Source organism: Clinocottus analis, unplaced genomic scaffold, assembly GCF_023055335.1.
Source record: "Clinocottus analis isolate CAN_PGR_092001 unplaced genomic scaffold, fCliAna1.0.p SCAF_2, whole genome shotgun sequence".
NCBI classification, from domain to species: Eukaryota; Metazoa; Chordata; class Actinopteri; order Perciformes; family Cottidae; genus Clinocottus; species Clinocottus analis.
The window spans coordinates 15,278,939-15,299,405 of NW_027175931.1; the positions used below are offsets into that span (position 1 = coordinate 15,278,939).

General features: G+C 41.3%; 1 protein-coding gene across 2 annotated transcripts in view; it reads right to left on the minus strand.

Moving 5' to 3' along the window:
• The window catches only part of cuedc1b (CUE domain containing 1b), a 23,601-nt gene extending 3,364 nt beyond the window's left edge, over positions 1–20,237 (minus strand). Inside the window, exons 1-11 of one of the 2 annotated variants that reach the window (XM_068585610.1) lie at positions 20,095–20,237; positions 14,771–15,440; positions 13,429–13,556; positions 12,361–12,487; positions 11,792–12,050; positions 8,441–8,506; positions 8,169–8,243; positions 7,982–8,075; positions 7,627–7,685; positions 5,758–5,827; positions 1,147–5,170 (exon numbers count right to left, since the gene is read on the minus strand). In XM_068585610.1, coding sequence (XP_068441711.1) covers position 5,170; positions 5,758–5,827; positions 7,627–7,685; positions 7,982–8,075; positions 8,169–8,243; positions 8,441–8,506; positions 11,792–12,050; positions 12,361–12,487; positions 13,429–13,556; positions 14,771–15,064 — 1,173 coding nt within the window. In that variant the 5' untranslated portion in view covers positions 15,065–15,440; positions 20,095–20,237 and the 3' untranslated portion in view covers positions 1,147–5,169. Of the gene's footprint in view, positions 1–1,146; positions 5,171–5,757; positions 5,828–7,626; positions 7,686–7,981; positions 8,076–8,168; positions 8,244–8,440; positions 8,507–11,791; positions 12,051–12,360; positions 12,488–13,428; positions 13,557–14,770; positions 15,441–20,094 lie in introns of those variants that run through there. The other variant, XM_068585609.1, reaches the window with a different exon arrangement.
• Between the last annotated feature and the right edge of the window lie 230 nt (positions 20,238–20,467).

Here is a 20,467-nt window from a genome sequence, read left to right on the forward strand (position 1 = left end):
TGTTGCAAAGAAATTAAAATAAATGTGTAAATAAAAGCAGAGCCTTGGTAGGCTCGAGGCAGAAATGTATAGAGCAAGGTGAGCACCTGCTCTTTAAATTAGAAGTCGCAAGCTGAGTATAATTCTATACTAGAATGGATATTAAGAAACTTAAGTTTTGTCATGAATATTATTCTACTTAATACGAAACTATGTTTGATGGGGATGTCATGTCATAATTATTTGGACAGTACATTCAATCAGCCAGGAGGAGCAATGTGATACTTCCATCATTTTAGGGGAAGCTAAAATCCATAATTATTCAATAAATACTTTTCTGTTGTATTTGTGCATGTGGACTCAATTTAATTGTAGAAGAAAAACATGTTGGCTTACTGAGTAAAACTAACTAAACTTTTGGTGACTTTGGCTCAAATAGACAAAGTAGTAAAATAAAGACCTGACAGCGTGAAGCTCGTGTTCGCTGTGGGCATCGTGGAGCCTCATAGCTTATGGACCCGGCGGAAGTATGTGATGAGTTGGGACGAGAACGTGTGGAAGCCAAACATTGTCTATGTCTTGAAATCCTGTTCAGGAAATCACAAAGAATTGCTCACAAGGGACCAACCTGTCAGAGGCCAACACCCACTGATAACCTCTGTCATCTTTTTTTCTTTCTTAAATGATAAGGAACACATGTAGCCATGTTAATACAGCTTTCCAGCAAAAACTGATTTGAAAGGCTGGAAATCTACTTGAAATTACAGTGAATATCTATTAAATAGATGTAGCTGGACAAATCAAATGTATGCTTACAGTAAACGTAAATAAGTAAAATTGCAATAGTCTAATAATTCCAATACTTTTCACTATAAACTACAGTATTTAAAAAAAGTATGCATAACTTCTTTTAACAGTACAATTATGTAAAAAAAAAGAAGTAAAAACATGTATAGAAACAACTTCCTTTTATTTTTGAAATGGGGTCCTTTAAATCTCGAATAGATGGTAAAATAACTAAGCTATCTTGATTATTGAGCTGGATGATGAATCAAATGTTAGTATGTTTAATGTATGACATTTGTCACAAAACAAAGTGAAAAAAGAAAAACACTTTAAAACTTCTTTCATTTTGGGCACGACTTATCAGAGTCCACTCCAAGAAGCTTTACTGTATTGAAAAAAACTTTATTGATCATGTTATTGTATTCACAAATATAGCTCACAAGTAAATCAGACATGGTACAACAAAATGACATCAATGACTAAGAAACTTCCTCGCGTACAAGAGAAACGTACAAATGAAAACAGAACAATCAGTAAGAAGAACAGTTGAAGAAGCAAATGCGTAATCTTCACTTGGTTCAGAGAGCAAGCCTCACAATGATGATGCTGCTGCTGCTGCTGCTGCGGTTTGTCCTCCTGTTGGCATCTCAGAGACAACAGCACTGAGGAGAGGGTCCGTATAAAATGGTTGAAGTGAAAGCCCTGCATGTGCTTTATGTGCATACATTATAAGTCATATCGCTGTAAACAGCGAGTATGTTGCCGCTCATGTACATTCATGAGTTAGTGATGATGCTGCTGACCGGCTTCAATGACCACGTGAGCGTGCACACTTCATCTTTTCAGATTCCTCAACCGGACTCATTTTAATGAGTCTTGTGTGTCAATGGGGAAAACATGTAATCAATATATCAATTTTTGATGATTGCATTTAAAATGTGCATTATAAAACTGAAGTACAATGAAAAAAAGGATTAGATTAATACCATTAATTTAATCTAAGACAAAGAAATGGACACTGAATACTTAAAAGGTTAACTACTTAATAACAAAAACTACAAATTGCTCGAGCTTGTAAGATCCTAACGATTTCTGAGATTTCTAAGATGCCGTTATCACCTCAAACTACAAGCGTTGTGTGGCTGTAGTGCACATCATGTGATCTACAGTACATCTGATCATGTGATCTACAGTGCATCTTATCACTTCTACACAATAACGAGGACTTCACATCCAGATCACAAGGTGACCCCTGTGAGCTACTCTGTTCCTTATCAAATGTGGACCTCTCTGAAATGGACTGCTGGGTGTTTTGGAAGACTAATTATTATGGAAGGGCAGTGATCAAAGAGAAAGTGTGGCATGAAGAATAGTCCAACATTTTAAGAAGGACACTCGCCTTTTTCAAATTGACTGCCGCTTTAAAATATTGTCTTTGTTATGATTGACAGCTATGACTGGTACTAAAGAGTCCTAATGTTGAGCTTCTCTTGTTTGTGCATCAAAATCAAAACAGATAATTATTGGGGAGGGGGTCCCTGAGAGGAGAAGACATCAATTTAAGTTTCCGAGAGGAATCCAACATCTTAGCAGACACTAGATGACGGAGCCCACTGTGGAGCCAGCTTAATAAGACACACCCAGCATCCAGGAGCCTAAACACTGACTCCAGGTCTTTGATCCTTTTTTCTTTCATCATATATTGACTGAAGATATGGCAGTATGTGGCAATATTGTGGATCTGGATTGTTTGTGTGTCTGGATGAAAGGTCAGTGACTACAAACAAAAGCCTGCCATCTGTTCATGCTTACTGTGACTCATGTCTGAATATGACAGTTTCTTTTGTCTGCCACTTAAAATAATTAAATCAATTGAAGTTTTTTTTTACTGAGTGCAATACTCTGGAGTGTTTTTAAAGTCCATTATGTAAATCAAATTCCCAAAAAGCCAATGGAGTTCAATCGTTTATAGATATGTTTAATATGAATTAATTTCACTTTGACACAATGGTAAACAAATTGGACTTTAAGGTCATTGGTGTCATAACTCGGCACCAACGGGAAGACCCCCTAGGAAACACTGCTCTTCCTTCAGGATCTAGCACCTGAACCGAATGACCCTTGACCCAGCTTCCTGACTACTAACCAGCATTGCTTTATGTTCAGCACACCTCTTAAAGCTGCATTCATTTCTTTGGTAGGCCACCTGGTAGCAGCTGAACTGCAAGCACAATATAGGACTTTTTAGCTGCTAGAAGCTTCCATGTGTTCCACTGGAAGGCACTGCGTGCGCGTGCCATTAGGCAGGTACATGTCACAGCTGCTCCCACCAGCTGACAAAGAAAAGATCAGAGCTGAGGTGTCTGCAGAGTCAGTGACATTTCTGTGAGTTTGTCACTACAAGTGACATGGTTCACATTTGTCAAAAAGAATGTCCTTATAACAATGTCTAAAACATGCATTAACACTGGAGTGGGCCTTCAACAAATTCCTTATTTAAAATCACAGTCAGTTACCCAAACTTTGTTCATAAGTAAATAAGCAATAGCACATTTAAGTAGTTTAATCAAAGGGGATAGATATGTGACAACACTCACACAAGATCCAGAAGTGGTCATATGTGGAGCTTTTCTGAAGTAATAAAAAATATGGTCTGCGCAAAAGGGAGAAAAAAAACAAAAAAAAACAAAACACAAAAACAACTTTGCTCTAACCTCCCCTCACCGGTTCACACAGGCTACATCACACTGTATGTATTCAATCCATGCTAGTTTCACATTTACACATACAAATGGAAAGAGCAGTATAAAGGTCCAACTTCAGAATGAGTTATCACAAGCTGGTCCTCCAATCACATTTCAGATGCTTTACCCCTCAAAACATACCTATCATTCATGTGAGAATCACAACACTCACAACTCGTGTCCAAAGTGACACCTTTGTTTACAGTATTAACACCAGAGCTGTGGGATCACACTTCTAGTGTGGTCCAGGTGGTGAGGTCAATACCATTCCCACTTCTGCGCAACAGAGAGAGCACATGGAAGTCCGCCCACACTCGACGGGAAAACAATACATCGCTCTCCATTGAATTTCTATTGTGTGAAGGGGCCCCGTCGCCACTTTCACGAGAAAACAAATGCCTAAATGGAATTTTTGAATGCATTGGAAAGCTATGCAGTATTATGTTGGCAAGTACCTTAGCCAACTCCATTAGCTTGCTAAATTGTCCCATTATTGTTAAAGTTTAACTGTAAAACGACGACAGGGTGCTAAAATATCCCTTGAACCTGCTGAAATCTGACATCGGATCCAGCTGCAGGCATTTCAGCCCCCGGCTGTTGATGTGGCGCTGATCGTTTTCCCTCATGTGACGAGGTCTTCAGAGTGTGACTGTCTCTTAGCTCTGGATGGGGCAGCGCCGCAAACATCATCCAAACCAACAGGACCTTAACCATGCAAGGGTTTATGGGGAAGAGGAGGTAGGTATTGACATCTGGAATCAGAGTGCCCAATTCCCTTTGAACCGTGCCACTGTTAATAGTAATGGTTTCTACTACCATCTAGGACACATGCTGGTTTGATCCCATTACAAATTGCAGCCACCACAATAAAAGAAGTGGAGGAAGGCATCATGCTCATTCTCACAGTCATGTTATTGCTGTGTGGGAAAGCAATTGAAGGAATGGATTTATTTCATAAGCCTGCCAATATGACAACAATTTGCTGTTTTGTTCCATCACATCTGAAGCATTACACTCATTCATGTGACACCATGTTTGCTCATGGTGCCATAGGTCTGATATTCTGACAGCTGTGCTACAATAGATTGAACAACAGTCTCGCCATGCTCCAAACAGGCATTCTCCTTACAGTCCTTTTGATCCACTGCTTACATCTGGGCAGCCACAACTTTAATGGCCACAATATCCTGACACGTACAAAATTCAGATACATGACACCGGACTTTCAAAAACAGCAGAATATAACAATCTGATAAGAAAACACGGTAAAAAAGCTCTACATGGTTTAGTGTATAGAAAGGGTCTGAAACGCCAAGCCTTAGGGGCACCAATCAGAGGACAGTTTGGAAAAGTAATAAAGGTTCATATGGTAAGCTCATCACTATTCTAGTGTTTCTCTCAGTGGATTAGAGGAACTTAACAAATACTGGAAAGGACTTATGCATTTTCCTTTACATTTAAAATGATATAGATTAACAAAGTGGTAAAACAGAGAGAACGCATTTAGGCCAGTGCAGGGAACAGTCCAGTTCCTCTCCCTGGGGATGACCAGGTCTCAATGCTGAGCCTTACATTGGCTGGTTTGGATTAGGGTGTGGTGAGCAGGTGGAGCCATGCTGTCTTCGCCATGGTAACCCTGATATGGTGCAGCACAAGAGAATCTAAAATGCAGAGTGTGAAAGAGTTTAATCCCAAAATAAATCAATGCCAACATTGTCTGTGCCAAATTTCAAGACATTTGAAAGTGCTGGCCGACAGAACTAAAGAAGCCAACCTTACCCAACCCGATACTTTTTGTGGTGCCACCTCGGTGGAGGTGGAGCTTAAAACACTACTGACTGGTCGGGACCATCATTACTAGCATGATCAAACTGTCAGCCTGTAAAAGTACTCCACCTTACACCATGTTCACGAGCTGTACACTATATAGTATACTACACTGTACGCCAGGATTGATGCAGTGCAGACGTTCCAGTTTGGTTGCAGATGAAAGGATTCAGCTTCCCCCTGGAGACTATGTCACAGCAGTCTTATGTGGTGGCGCTACGGTGATCAACTAAAAACTCCCCCTATACTGAGAGGCAACTATCTGCAGTGGAAACAAGCCCCAAACTCAAACACGAGAAGGACTGTGTTAATAAAGTAACACGCTCGGTCCCTAACCATCAACCAGAAAGGATGGTGGCATTTCTTTGATAAAGACAATTATTGCTGGGAATACCTTCACATTCATCCCAGTCTCTCTTACCATGACGTCGGCTCATTGCGTAGCTCATTTTCTTCCTGAGTGTTTGCTCTTCTGGGCTGACCTTCTTCCTCTGGACACAAATACAAAAATACATGAACATATAAAATTCTACAATTCGAATAATAATACAAATTATTATTATCTAGGGTTGCAAAATTCCAGGAATATTCAAAGTTGGAAACTTTCCACGGGAATATACGGGAATTAACTGGAAATTTAACTGTATTTACCTCGTCATAAGCAGACATGCATGCAAACATTTATAATACAACTTTTAAAAATTACTTTTTTGACATTCCGAAAGCCGCGAATAATGGAGGTGATGGTGTACTTTTGTGTGGACATACATAAGTCCTTCTCTCACTGCTGTAAGAAGTCCACTGTATACAAATAAACTTGGTATTAAAATGAACATGGCTTCAGTTTACCAAGTAATCAATATGCTAATGACAAACAGTGTTGAGAAAGTTCACTTTCTACATTAATTCTGTTTATTGTCCATAATTCAAAATTTTGAACTAAGTTCACAGCTCCAAAAAATGAACTAGTTCAGTTAGTTGTTTCAATGTTGCGAGCTGTAATTGAAATCTCTCTGTCTGCAATATCACTCTTGGCCTCTATACAACTCGGCGCTGTCACACTTGCCAGGCATCGGGCTGAAACATTCAGACGCAACACTAATGACAAAGACGTTCAAAAACAACAGAACCTTTTTTGTTCACGTTTATGTTTCTGGCAAACAATGTTCCCAACCAGCTGCATTCAGGGTTCAGCTGAGCTAGGCGTACATAGTCTTGTTCTCAACTACATTTAAGTCCCCTAATATATGCTTTTGCAAAAAAACTTAGGCACATTTCTTTTTCTCAAAATTCCCGAGGAAACTTTCCGGAAAATTTCCGCCCCTTTGCAACTCTTTTAGTGCTTGAGGGCAATGTTTTCATGTGTGGGCCAAAATTAAGCCAATGCAGAAGTGTCATGAAGCTGCATTCTATCTATCTGGCCACTCCTGTGGATATATACAAGTCAATGAAAAAATGACTCTACTTCTCTTGAATTATTCCCTCAGTAAACATTGTAAACATGTTTAAATGGACCATCATTTCCTAAATGAACATCATTCTGTATCAAGGTATGCTTTAGGGTGGGTCTACCTTGTGATTGACAGGTCTCTACCACAGCGTTGTCTGGTCTTCCAATTTGAACCCTTTCAGTCCTTCTGTATTTTTCTTTTTTTTTTTTACACTAGATGACATTGGAACCGTTTTGGTGGGTTAAAAATGTCACTTAGCTCCATCCTCTACGGTCAATATTGTAACAAAAAAACAAAATGCTCATCTTGAATTAATTCTGAGTAGGAAGGAGACAAACCTAAATGTCTCGCCAAATCAACTTCTCAAACAGGGAGCCTTAAACCCAGACCCAATGTGTGGGGTCACAGCAGAGAAGCACATTTTTATTAATGTGTCAGCCCTTTTTTTGCAGAAGGAAATTAGGAAGTTCTATTTTTGAGCAGCATTTAGAACACACACAGCCAACCGCTGGATGGTCTGAAGAGTTTGCATCAGAAGACTCGCTTTCTGGGGTCAATAAAGCACGCGCTAAAGAATTTATTGCTTCAATCGCTACCAACGCTGATTGGACATCCAGATAAAATGGATGACGTTATTTTAGTTTTCATGAAGTGAATTCAAATTAAGCCACAGCGGAGTGGTTAGCTCTCCTCCCAGTAACAATGGATGGATGGCGGAGTGCTAAAGGGCTCTCTCGTGGCTCTTTGTGTGGACAGTGACCTGACGTCTGAGGGAACATCGAGGGACCCAGTGACAAGCGTAAAACTTTAACATGGTGTGGGGGCCGTGCACTTCTTACCGCAGGGGTTTCCTTCTACATCGTCGAGGAGATTGGCCGTAGAGTTGGCTGTGCCCAATCTGGAAAGGAGATTAGTTAAGGACACCGAAACCCTGGCCTTGCAAACCATATTAGTCACACAATGCATGAACTTGCACAAATCAGGTATAAAGTTTGATTGTTAAAGTTTGAATCTCTTTGTATGTTGCATTCATGGAGGACAATGTGTTGAGTCACTGCTTAATCACTTGGTGTTATTGAAGCAAAATGCTCTTATTTCCTTTAATAAAAGTATGCCTACTTTGACCGTGGTAAATAAACATGTTCAAATCTTAAAAACAGCCAGATAATGCAACCAGGGTAAAACAAAGGATACGAATGATGCTTCAGGAGCAGCTTCCTTTTGGACTTTCTGCGCTTTGTCTTTTCTGAGAATGTTCTGGCAATTTCAAACAGCTTCTTTCTTGTTGCTAAAGGACAGAAAAACATTCCAGGTCATATACAATGACTATTTAATATTTGATAATTTGTGAAACAGCAGTATTATACATCAGGAGACTTACATTTGCCCATGTGTTTGAGCTTGTCTCTGAACAGGGCATCATCAACCTCCATTGAAGCTGCAGAATACTGTTCTCCTGCACACAGACACAGCAATACTACCCCACTGTACACTCATGTACTGGCACACAAACACAGTATTTTTAGGATTATGTCTGTGGCACACATCCTTGACACAAGCAACAAATATCACAGTGAATGCACACAGACCACTATTCAGTCATACTCAGTGTGCAAATAGCTTGGCAGAGAAAGCTTGATGAGTGATATCTACCTGTGGAATTCTCCATACTAGATGAATGAGTGGACTTTGATTTCTTTGATTCATACTTCAAGCGATCTAAAAACAGAGAGCAGATGTTATGACCACTGATGTGAGAAATCAAGATGTGATGAGCTCTGGTATAACACTGTAATGCCCAGACTTCTAAACCTCCATGTCAATTCATCTTGACCCGTGTATGATGAGGGGGGGAGAGAGATACGCTCCACCTGTGCACCATCGTTTAACCAATCGTGTCTCATCTAGCTCGTCTGAGCCAATTCTGAATATCAGAGGCGCTAAAGAGGCTCCAGTAACCGTTCTAAAAGTCTCTATTGGACTGTCTGAGAATATAGTCAATTTTATTTTTGTGTCAGAATGTAGAAACACCTTGAGCGTGGTTCAAGCACAACTGGACCTCCATACGTACCGACTAAAACAATGGGAACTTGTTTGCAAGCTGAGGGATGCAAGACCATGACAAATGGAGACATATGGAACTAATTTCGTCCAAGTAAAAAAAAAAGCTAAAAAAAACACCAGAAACCCAAAACTATATAACTAAACGTGACATGAGTTAAAATGGGTAAGGCAAGATTTTAAAATTATGTTTTACTTTTTTAAATGGAGAATCACAGTTTAAAAATGCTAAAATTTGTGTCAGTTTTATATCTCTACAGAAGGTTGGATACTGAACAGAGCTAGGCCAGCGGTTCACAGAGACTTCTAGTTTTTGGCTTCACTGCAGCAAAGAGCTGAGTGACTGACCGGGTTACCCCACTGATGGTGTGACTGACCCTTGTGCCTCGGGCAAAGGCCAGTCCTCAATTATTTTACTTAAACATGTCATATGCTACTTCAAAACAGTTAAAGAACCAATACCACTGGGATCCCGACAGAAATATGCAGATGAACATCAACATATCCAGGAATTCACATTATGGTCAACACTGCTGACATTCCCTGGAACAATTTAGCACTTTCTTAGACCTAGTCTTGTTAAGCTAAACTAGGCTAACTATAGCTGCTCAGCTCTTATAGAGCTCTCAGTTCAAAACTAAATTAATTTGCATGTACTTCTAAAACCAGTGGTGCTGGAAGCTCTGTGACCGTGACTACTAGGCCACTTTTAATTTGAGTTGCTGTTCAAAAATTTGATTCGTCATAATCAAATACAAACTTCACAGCGCATTGGCGCAAAAGGCCATGCTAGAACTCGGGTTCAAGAGAGCCGTTTGTCTCAGGGCCTTTGTTCCCTCATGAGTCAGTATCAACCACCTGACCACAAATCATTTAACACTTTATAGGTTATACACTCACCTAAAAAGGATTATTAGGAACACCATACCAATACTGTGTTTGAACCCCTTTCGCCTTTAGAACTGCCTTAATTCTACGTGGCATTGATTCAACAAGGTGCTGAAAGCATTCTTTAGAAATGTTGGCCCATATTGATAGGATAGCATCTTGCAGTTGATGGAGATTTGTGGGATGCACATCCAGGGCACGAAGCTCCGGTTCCACCACATCCCAAAGATGCTCTATTGGGTTCAGATCTGGTGACTGTTGGGGCCATTTTAGTACACTGAACTCATTGTCATGTTCAAGAAACCAATTTGAAATGATTCAAGCTTTGTGACATGGTGCATTATCTTGCTGGAAGTAGCCATCAGATGATGAGTAAATAGTGGCCATAAAAGGGATGGACATGGTCATAAACATGCTCAGGTAGGCCGTGGCATTTAAACAATGCCCAATTGGCACTAAGGGGCCTAAAGTGTGCCAAGAAAACATCTCCCACACTATTACACCACCACCAGCAGCCTGCACAGTGGTAACAAGGCATGATGGATCCATGTTCTCATTCGGTTTACGCCAAATTTTGACTACCATCGGAATGTCTCAACAGAACTCGAGACTCATCAGACCATGCAACATTTTTCCAGTCTTTAACTGTCCAATTTTGGTGAGCTCTTGCAAATTGTAGCCTCTTTTTCCTATTTGTAGTGGAGATGAGTGGTACCCGGTAGGGTCTTCTGCTGTTGTAGCCCCTCCGCCTCAAGGTTGTGCGTGTTGTGGCTTCACAAATGCTTTGCTGCATACCTCTGTTGTAACCAATGGTTATTTCAGTCAAAGTTGCTCTTCTATTAGCTTGAATCAGTCGGCCCATTCTCCTCTGACCTGTAGCATCAACATGGCATTTTTTGCCCACAGGACTGCCGCCTACTGGATGTTTTTCCCTTTTCACACCATTCTTTGTAAACCCTAGAAATGGTTGTGCGTGAAAATCCCAGTAACTGAGCAGATTGTGAAATACTCAGACCGGCCCGCCTGGCACCAACAACCATGCCATGCTCAAAATTGCTTAAATCACCTTTCTTTCCCATTCTGACATTCAGTTTGGAGTTCAGGAGATTGTCTTGACTAGGACCACACCCCTAAATGCATTGAAGCAACTGCCATGTGATTGGTTGATTAGATAATTGCATTAATGAGAAATTGAACAGGTGTTCCTAATAATCCTTTAGGTGAGTGTAAATGCATGCTTGGCCACGCCTGACAGTTTATTTGACCAATATAAAGCCAACGGCTAAACTGCTTATCTGACCAAAATTCTCAAAATCAGTTAGAAACCTAAACCAGGAGACAATGAATGCTTTCACACCTGGCCTGTGATTACTGGAAAACAATTTCTTTGCTTTCCACATTTTAGCTCTGAAACGCTTCAGTTCAAGGGTAACGGTACACCTCCCGGTTTAGTTCATAACCCTGTTAGGAGTCATGGTTCACTGACCCATACAAAACACCACCATTAGGATTGCTTCATGCAGTACAGGGCAATATTTAAACTTGATCCATTCACCTCTTCTACAGCAGTGAGCACCACCGACTCACCGATCTCTTATTATCCACAACTCTCTCTTCATTGGTAGCTGAACTTTCAGCACCGCAATGAGCATCAAGCAAATTATGGGGATAACGTTTTGCCAACCGGTATTTTATATTTTAAATCCAGCATCGTTAAATGTTTCACAGCTGGCAGTCTTCTTCCTGCCTCTCTATCCCAGCCTGTTATCTACCAACAGCTATGGATCAGCAGAACAGTAAGAAACTATTGGTTGGAGTGTGTACTTTGTCACCCAAGTGTCCTCGTGCGATGAGACAAACTAAACAGGGACCCACTCAGAAAGAAAAACACTTTCACAGCACCACTTGGTCAAAAACTCCACAGAGAACCTTTGATAATGAAACCCTTAAGAGGACTTGTCATAATTTCAATAATATGTGTTCAGTATCTCATAACCTTAAATAGTCATTCTATAAATTACTTCTGTGTATGTTGAGATGAAGGGACAGTTGTACCTCTCTCTAGGGCGACGAGGAACTCGCGGTTCCGCTGCAGTTCTCTCATAAACTCCTCGTTCTGAAGGAATAGAGCGATGCGCTCGTCTTCCAGGTACTGCTTCAGTTTCTTGTCTTGCTCTGTAGCTCCTGCTGTCAAACCTGGACTTCCAGAGGTCCCAGTGGCTCCCGACTGAGAACCAGACTGGGCTGTCCATTGGCTTATTGAAGAAACTGAGGAAGACGATGAAGGCTGGGGCAGACTGCTCTGAGAGCTTTGCTGAGGTGAAGACAAAAGAGATGATTGGTTAGTTTCAGGACTGGTTCTGCTATTAGTACTTTATAAGGCATTGGTAAACATCTTGGAAAACATGGCCAGATCAGTGACCTCTTGGCAGTAAATTAGCCTGTGAACATACTAAAAGTCATCAGTGACTGATCAGGAAAGATTTCCAAAGTAAGTAAAGCAGTAGATCAATTACCATCGGGTGGCAGTCATTGGAACAAGCCTGGGCAGATGACGTGTTGGTTCCTGTCTTCTGTTTACAAAAGTACATTTTGAAAAACTACTAAGAAACAACATGTTTTACCTTTATGCTGTCCAACTGCTGTGGCAGGATCCGCAGAAAATCATCAGGGAGATTTCCAAGTAAAGGAGGGTTCCAGTTCCGGTAACTTCTGACCTGCTGGTGACCTGGTGGAGGCTGGGCTTCAAATCTAGCAGAGCCCATTGAGTAACAGGACACACAAATAAGTCTACCAACTGCATGAAGAACATACCAGCTTACCTCTAGCCATTTTCAAAATACTATTACTTATTTACGTCCTTTAAATTGCCCACTCCTGAAATCACAGGTCTAAGAGGATAAAAATGTATTGTATCATCATCAAAAGATAGATGGATAATTACTTTATTGATCCCCAAAGGGAAATTCAAGGTCCAAGAAGCTTGACACATCACACAACATAATATATACACACACACACACACACACACACACACACACACACACACACACACACACACACACACACACTATTACAAAAGATTTACAAAAGATTGTCCAAGAGAAATATTACTAAAAAACAAGAAAAAAATTGGATGGAGGTAGGGGGCGTGTTGTGTAGGCTAACATAGCCAGTAGCCAGTAGGGGGGAGTGTTGTGCAGAGGGCTAACATAGCCAGTAGGCGGTTTGTGCAGGGGGCTAACATAGCCAGTAGGCGGTTTGTGCAGGGGGCTAACATAGCCAGTAGATAGTTATACAAAAAGAAAAAAAAACATGTTATAAATGAGGAAATGCCTATATAGACACTTACAGTAACAACGTCTGACAAACAAAATGGGCTGATTGATTACATTTTAAGAATGATCTGACTATTAGTTTATTAAGTAATTCTAGAGGATGGTTTATGGCTTCTTTCCAATAACACTCGTCTTTTTGCTTCTTCACATTACATGTTTGTACGTCCTCTGGAGTCTGAGAATATTTTAATCAATTGCACGCCGAGCATTAATGCTAGAATCAATACTATCAAACCACTAGCAAACACAAACTCTCCTGTAATAAAATACGAGTGACACTTCATTTAGGACGGAAAACCCAATGAGAAGGAAAAATAGCTTCTTATATGGAAATATTCAGTCCCTCTTTCTTACCTTGGTGGGGGTGTTGGTGGGGCTTCTGGGTATTTCCTGTCATAAATGTGCATATCATACGTAGGTGGAGAGTAGACTGGAGGTGGTTCCTCATCTGAACTGTCAGGTTCCAGTGTTCGCTCCAGAATCTAGAAAGAAACAGACAGCGCAACACAAGCCTTTTTTCAGGAACCGGTCTTACTCTCATGCACTTTCATTTCCACTTTAATTCCAATGATAGTCAGTTATCTGATGTATATGCTCCAGCCAAGTAGAACATGCTGAATGTTAGAGTTCTGCTGCGCTTCATGCAAGAGTAACATCCTTATTGTCAGTGAATTAGAACGCATGGACAGGTTATGAGCATGTTAACGCAGAAACTTGCACAAAGAAGCCTCTCTACATCAGTGACAATTTCCCAGTGCATCTTTATGTTCTAATCAGTTTCTCATTCAGTGGGAATATGGCTCGATTTCTCCTGCAGAACAGTAACCAAGTGGTGTTCATGTCGTTGGATCTGGCGAGTCTAAAGTCTGTGCGTCTAAAACCTTCCTGAAGTCTGAATCCAGACTGGAGGAAAAACAAAAATCTAAATTTTCCCTTGGGGATCAATAAAAAAAAATCTATAATGCAGGTTAGATTGCAGCTTCATTTTGGCTGTAGTTCAGAGGGATGAGTGGTCATCCTGTTGTAACCGCAAGATAGCCGGTATGATCCCTGGTCTCACCATAGTTCACATGTCGAAGTGTTCTTGAGCAAGACACTTAACCCATAATTGCTCGCCGCGGGGCATGCGCGTCTGTCTCACACACGCGCACGCACGCACGCACGCACACACAGTAGTGCTTGGCTCAGCCTCCCCTCTAGCAGGTCATGAAGCTCTGGGTCAAAGACTTGTGACTGAATAGAATCAGCAGATGTAGTTATAGGTCAAGCTAATGTATGACATTGTGCATTTGATGTGTAACAGGAGAACCCAATGAAGTCCCAAAATAAAACCAGTCCGTCTTCATCAGCAGAACAGTGCAAAAGGTTCTTTGTTAGCTCACTGCTTCTCCAGCAGATTGAATTGAGCGCCAATGAAAATGACTAATTGTTCAATTTGTGGTTGTAGTTAATGGCTACAGCTATTGTAAAAGAGATTAAAAAACAAAACATCTACTTACAGTGATCTACATTTTTTCCTGACCAAACATGACCTGTCATTAAACCTTTCCCAGTCATTTAAAAATGTTTATATGTCACAAACCTAACTAGTAAACACTAAAATAGTATTGACAATACTAAGCAAACCTAACAGCCCATCAGGCTGGGCCAGCACTACATATAGTGTCATCAGTGCCCTTGGAACCATTCCACTGACCTCTGGTGGAATGCTGTCATCAGAGTCTGAGCTGTCGTCTGAGCCCTGTCCGTCAATGCTCATCTGGAGCAGTTGGTCGATAGTGGCGTCCACCGCTCCGTTGTTGGAGCGCAGCACGCACTCAATCACCTCGTAGTCCATAGAGGGGAACATGATCTTGAAGTCCTCCATGGCTTGGTTAAACTCCAGGCGTCGGACATGCCGGTTGGACCTGCTATTGTTGAGCTGCCCCTGCCCACTGCCGCCCCCGCCGGAGCCTCCATTGCTGCTGCTGCGCTTAAACAGGCTTGTCATCCTCAGGGCCTGGCTGCCTTAGGTGCCGCCAACCTCCTGGAAGGACGGTTCTTCTGTTCCGTCACCAATACGCGCACTCGGGCCCCTTCAATCTCACTTGCTTTCCACTTTTCCCACTGCTCAGTTTCTCATTCTAACACAGACATGGCAGTCCTTTAAAAAGGGAGTCGAGTAAAACTTGAGCCCCCCTCTCCCCCTTCCCCCTCCAATGCTACTCGTTAGTCAGCTGTGTCTAGCATGGCTGACTTTATTTTAGGGTGTACTGTACTAATCAGGTGGCGACAGAAAGTTAAATGTCCAAGGTTCTGTCACCAGGTAGAGATGAGAGTCAAACTCCACCAGGAAACAAACATAGCTGCATCATAGTCATTAGCACCTACAGAGGGAGAAGAAAGACAGTCTGTTAGTAGGAGTTAGCCCCACAATCTCATCACCATTGTTTCATGACTGGGACCCAGACAACTGAGAAACAGGTTAATAATATTAAAAGGCCTGGGGGGAGAAGCTAGCTGCAGCATTCTTTAATCTATTTGAAATTCCTGCGTCTCCCTTCCAACCGGCTTCACCGGGGGTTCAGCGTAGCTAGTGGCTGCCCACTGTCGAGCACGCGTGTGTGTGTGTGTGTGCGCACAGAAAAAGAGACACTGAATGAGTACGATGCAGGAATTAAAAACCGTCACAACACAATTAATAATAATTGTGTGCAACGACTAGGGATGGGTATCATTTGGGTTTTTTCCGATACCGGTGCTAAACCGATACTTTTAAAACGATAACTGTGCCTAAACCGATACTTTATTGCCAAGGCCATTTTTTTCTTCAAATTGAACAATATATTAACTGTTTTAAGTATACTCTGAATATAAATACATACAAAACACTTCAAACTACAGCTATAAACTTTTTAACTTCAAACTATAAACAATATATATTTATTTAAAAATAGAACAGACAAGCTTAAGGTGGGCTGATGGGGAGCGTTTGCAGCAGAACTCCACTCAGAAACGGTTGGATTCCACAAACTCTGCTGCTTTACTGGACAACAGGTCGTCATTTACTGGACTACAGCTTTGTTCCAACAAGCATAGGATGGCAAAAGCTGCTGCACTCATGTCGTCTCCCCAGTGATCACTCTGTGAGCGCGCTGTGTATGCGCGCTAGTAGCCCCAGCTCAGGCACCGAAAGGAAGCACCGAAATCCGCGTTGTGTTTCGTCGGGTAGGTACCGGACGTCTTGGAACCTGTGCCACATGAGCACCGGTTCTCGGTACCCAACCCTAGCAACGACATGAGAACAAGGCACAGGTAGTGGCGGCCGGCCAATACAGGGCCACGGGAACACCCATCTCGAGCCACCAAAAAGAATAAAATTTTAAAAAGTATTATAATAAAAAATTAAACAAATCAATATTTGTATTTTGAGCAAACTAAAAACTCATCTCCTCCGACTATACCTTGAATAAAGACAATGACAGCAGCACTTAGGCAACACTTCGATGGCTCTTACTGATAGCAATTATTAGTGTGACTTTATTTGAGAAGTTGTTCTTTCTTGATTCTTGTTGTTCCTACTTTGTACTTACAATTGAATGCACTTATTGTAAGTCGCTTTGGATAAAAGCATCAGCTAAATGACATGTAATGTAAAGCTATGAAATATACCCGGTAATATTTATAAAATAGGATATCTGCGCAAAATATCTGCTTTTCCTTCTCGTCTCCTCTGCTCGTGCACTTCTCAGCTGCTCCAGTGCACGTCTCTGCTGCTCATACACGTCGTGGGGCCAGATCGATTTGGCCTAAAAAAAAAAAGGCGGGTCTAAGAAGCAGTTCAGCCAATCACTGATCAAAGAAATAAATGATAGACGTGGATGGATATATAATTTATCCAATTAGCACCCTAAAAAAGATTTCCGGGAGGGCCAGCCCCAGACTTGGTTTCCCTGTCTCTCGCTTTCGTCAGGGCAGATGAGGCGCACGCCGCCCATTTTAACAATATGACAGCGAGCATGAGTCGAGCACTGCTCTTCGAAGAAAACCAAAAACACTGACCTGGTATAATCTCTCCAACAACCATTTGAGAGAAAAACTTTGGCGGAGAAATTCCAGGTAGTACGCTTGGTCCCAGATAAGCTGGACCTTTCCATAACACAGACAGACCGGCTGAAAAGGAAGCAGCTTCTGTGGAGACGGCTCGGTTAAACCAGGACCGTTCGGCTGAGGTAGCTGTTGGATGCAGTCGTGCTAACGCCGTAATTTACTTTCCATACTTGCTTTTTTTTTTTTTTAAATCAACATGGACCGATTGAGCAAAGAAAACGACGAGATTAAGGGACATGAAGCGCTTGTCGGAAAAATTATGAAAACATCAGAACACCAGGAGGACACGCATGGATAACTCCGTCAAGCTACAAAGAAGAAGTGAAATGCTTCTGTATAGTATACTAATGTTTAAAACCAGAAGGTGCCGTCAGATTGTATCCATATTTAGATGCTCATGCTCAGCTTCCCTGACCAAAACTCTGCAAGTGTTTAGCCTGCCTTAGAAAGTAAACAAGACATTAATCATTCATGGGAATCGCAATGCATCCAAGAATCAATTTTTGCCCTCCAATTTGTCCCACTGATCTGACCCTAAACATGCCACTTTCAATACACATCAGACAGCTCTGGCTATCTAACATGCTATAGCAGTAGAACTCCCAATGAAGACGGAGACGCTCACATTTGCTTCTTGATTGGGTCTCAGTCAGGATGTGTCTTTTCCTAATTTACCACAACAGAAATCTCTGGTCCCTCTCAACTAAACCTACTGCAGTGTGTAGAAAATCTGCTTCCCATTTTACACTGTTAAGCGTATGCCGAGTGTACGTGAATGATCATGTTATATGCGTTTTCAAAAGGTTGCCATGTGGACTGAGATCATTTTAAAAACGATGCTGAGACTCCCCTATAGACAGATTGATTGTATAAAACATGAAGGTATTCGTGTGGATAGTGAGTGACTGACTGAGTGAGTGAGTGAGTGAGTGAGTGAGTGAGTGAGTGTGCGCAAGACAAATCATTGAGTTTATCACATGTACATTTATTCAGCCAGTTTCTCAAAAGATATGCTAGAAATATGCCAGATTGTCTTACTCAGTTTCATTTACCACCCACAATATTATGAAAAGAGTCTAAAAAGGTAAATAGACTGTACTAAGCACTTTAGTATGATGCCATCACTATTTATTTCAGTGATTCCTCTGATTGAAAGACAAACCTGCTCTACCACTGAGCCAGTCGGCCACCTAGACAGTCTAGACACCTTCAGAAGAGTTGAGCATGACAATGAGATATTTTTATCCACAGCAGTCCTACACTAAAATATTTTTTTGTAAAAAAAATGAAAGTTACCGTCAGGGTTAGAAAATATAAAATGCATTGACGATTAGATAATGATACAATAATGTATTAAGCCATTTTTGGGGCTTTAAAGTATGAAAAAAAACATTCGGTACAAATTTCCCAAGCTGAAGGTCTCATAAGAAACTATTGTACATGTACACAATATAATACAAATGCTAATAGACACCTTTAAACTACTAGTACATTGTCTACCAGAGAGCAATAAACAAATGTAGGGCATTATCATTGGACAAGTTAACCGATACGTATAATAACGACAAGGAAAATAATGATTCCAGTATTAGTTTCAGCCTCAAAAATCCAGTATTTGTCAGTCTCTAAACCAAATAGGCTCCCTCAACAAACAACCACTGCCTTCTAGACTGTGACAATGATAACCTACAGATGGTGATCTTTGACTTTTAATAATATTGACACACCCACACACAAATTTGATAGGCATTGCATAGCTATATTGCAACCTAAAACGTGTGTTCCAATTATCTAGCCTCATGTGATGGCTGTTAACAAAAGGTGACCCTATGGAGATAAAATAGGGTCACGGATTGTATGAGCAGTGCACCATGTAAACCAGCGCTACTGCGACAAAGCATCAAAAATCCCAACTAGGTAATTCACATTCCGGCGGTTTGCACACGAGATTAACCTAATCTCTGTTGAACTGGCCATCGTGGGTTATTTTAGGTGGAGGGTATTTTGAGAACAGCTGACGAAATAAGTTTATTTTACTTCAAATACGTAAGTGCCTCCGTGCATCGGATGAACGAATTAAAAAGTATATATATATATATATATATATATATATATATATATATATATATATATATATATATATATATATATATATATAGATATATATAGAGAGAGAGAGAGAGAGAGAGAGAGAGAGAGAGAGAGGGGCAGTAAAGGCTCAAAGTGTAATGTACTCGTATGTGTCAATATGCAGTGCTGCATTCAATAGCAGTGTTTGGTCGCTGTGGCATAGCTTTACACCTTAACTGCCCCAATTGCCCTCTCGCGCTCGTCTCGGGAACAGGTCGCTGCTAACAAGCTAACGGTCCTCTACGACTATTAGCCACCTCGGGTCCATCAAGCGTCTAGGTTAATTAAAGAGAGTAAAGTCGGTCTAAATAACAAAATATCTGTCTAAATAACGAGAGTAGCGTCGGTCTAAATAACGAGAGTAGCGTCGGTCGTCTGAACGAAGTTTATTAAAAAGAAAAAATGACACTAACGTTGACAGAACGCTACACTAGCTAATGTTAGCAGCGACCTTTAGTTAGCGGCGAAGTGATAGCCGTTCCAGCTAGCATAGCTAACTAATCACAAGCAGGCTCTTGCTCTCCTGCAGACACAGGCTTGTCATTCAGCGTTAGCGGCACAAGGCCTCGGTCAGTGCCGCTCAGTCGGAACAGTTACCCCACATGAGCTCTGTCTGAACGTGTCATCGAATACGAGGCACGAGTGCACCACTCGGGAGGGCAAGAAGCGCCCGCTAGTGAAAACCGACAGTTGACTAGTTAGTAAAGAGGAGCGGCAAACTAAAGGGAATATAAAATAAACCAGTAACGGTCGTTAAAGCGGTGCATCTTCAAAACACTAAACGATGTTAGCGTTACTCACCAAGGTGCGAAGGGTCCAGCGGAACCAAGAACATTCGCAGAGGAACAGCAGAACTGCGGGGCGGTGGGTTTTTCGCATTCTAATGGGAAGCAGAAAGGTACCGTTCCTCAACCACGCAGCAGCAGCAGATATGCCATTAAATTCAGCTGGTAACCGGATGTTTTATGTCAGCTACGACACACTCACGGCTTCAAAATAAAATACACGTTTGTGCCTCTTATTTGGATAATAAACGTTATTTTCAATGTGCTGCGCATACATTCATGTCCTATTATTAATGTATTCCAGTAAATAGAAGCAACATTAACATGTACAAACTGAAGAAACAAATCGCTGATTGAATGAATTACATTTTCAACATTCTCGCTTTGTT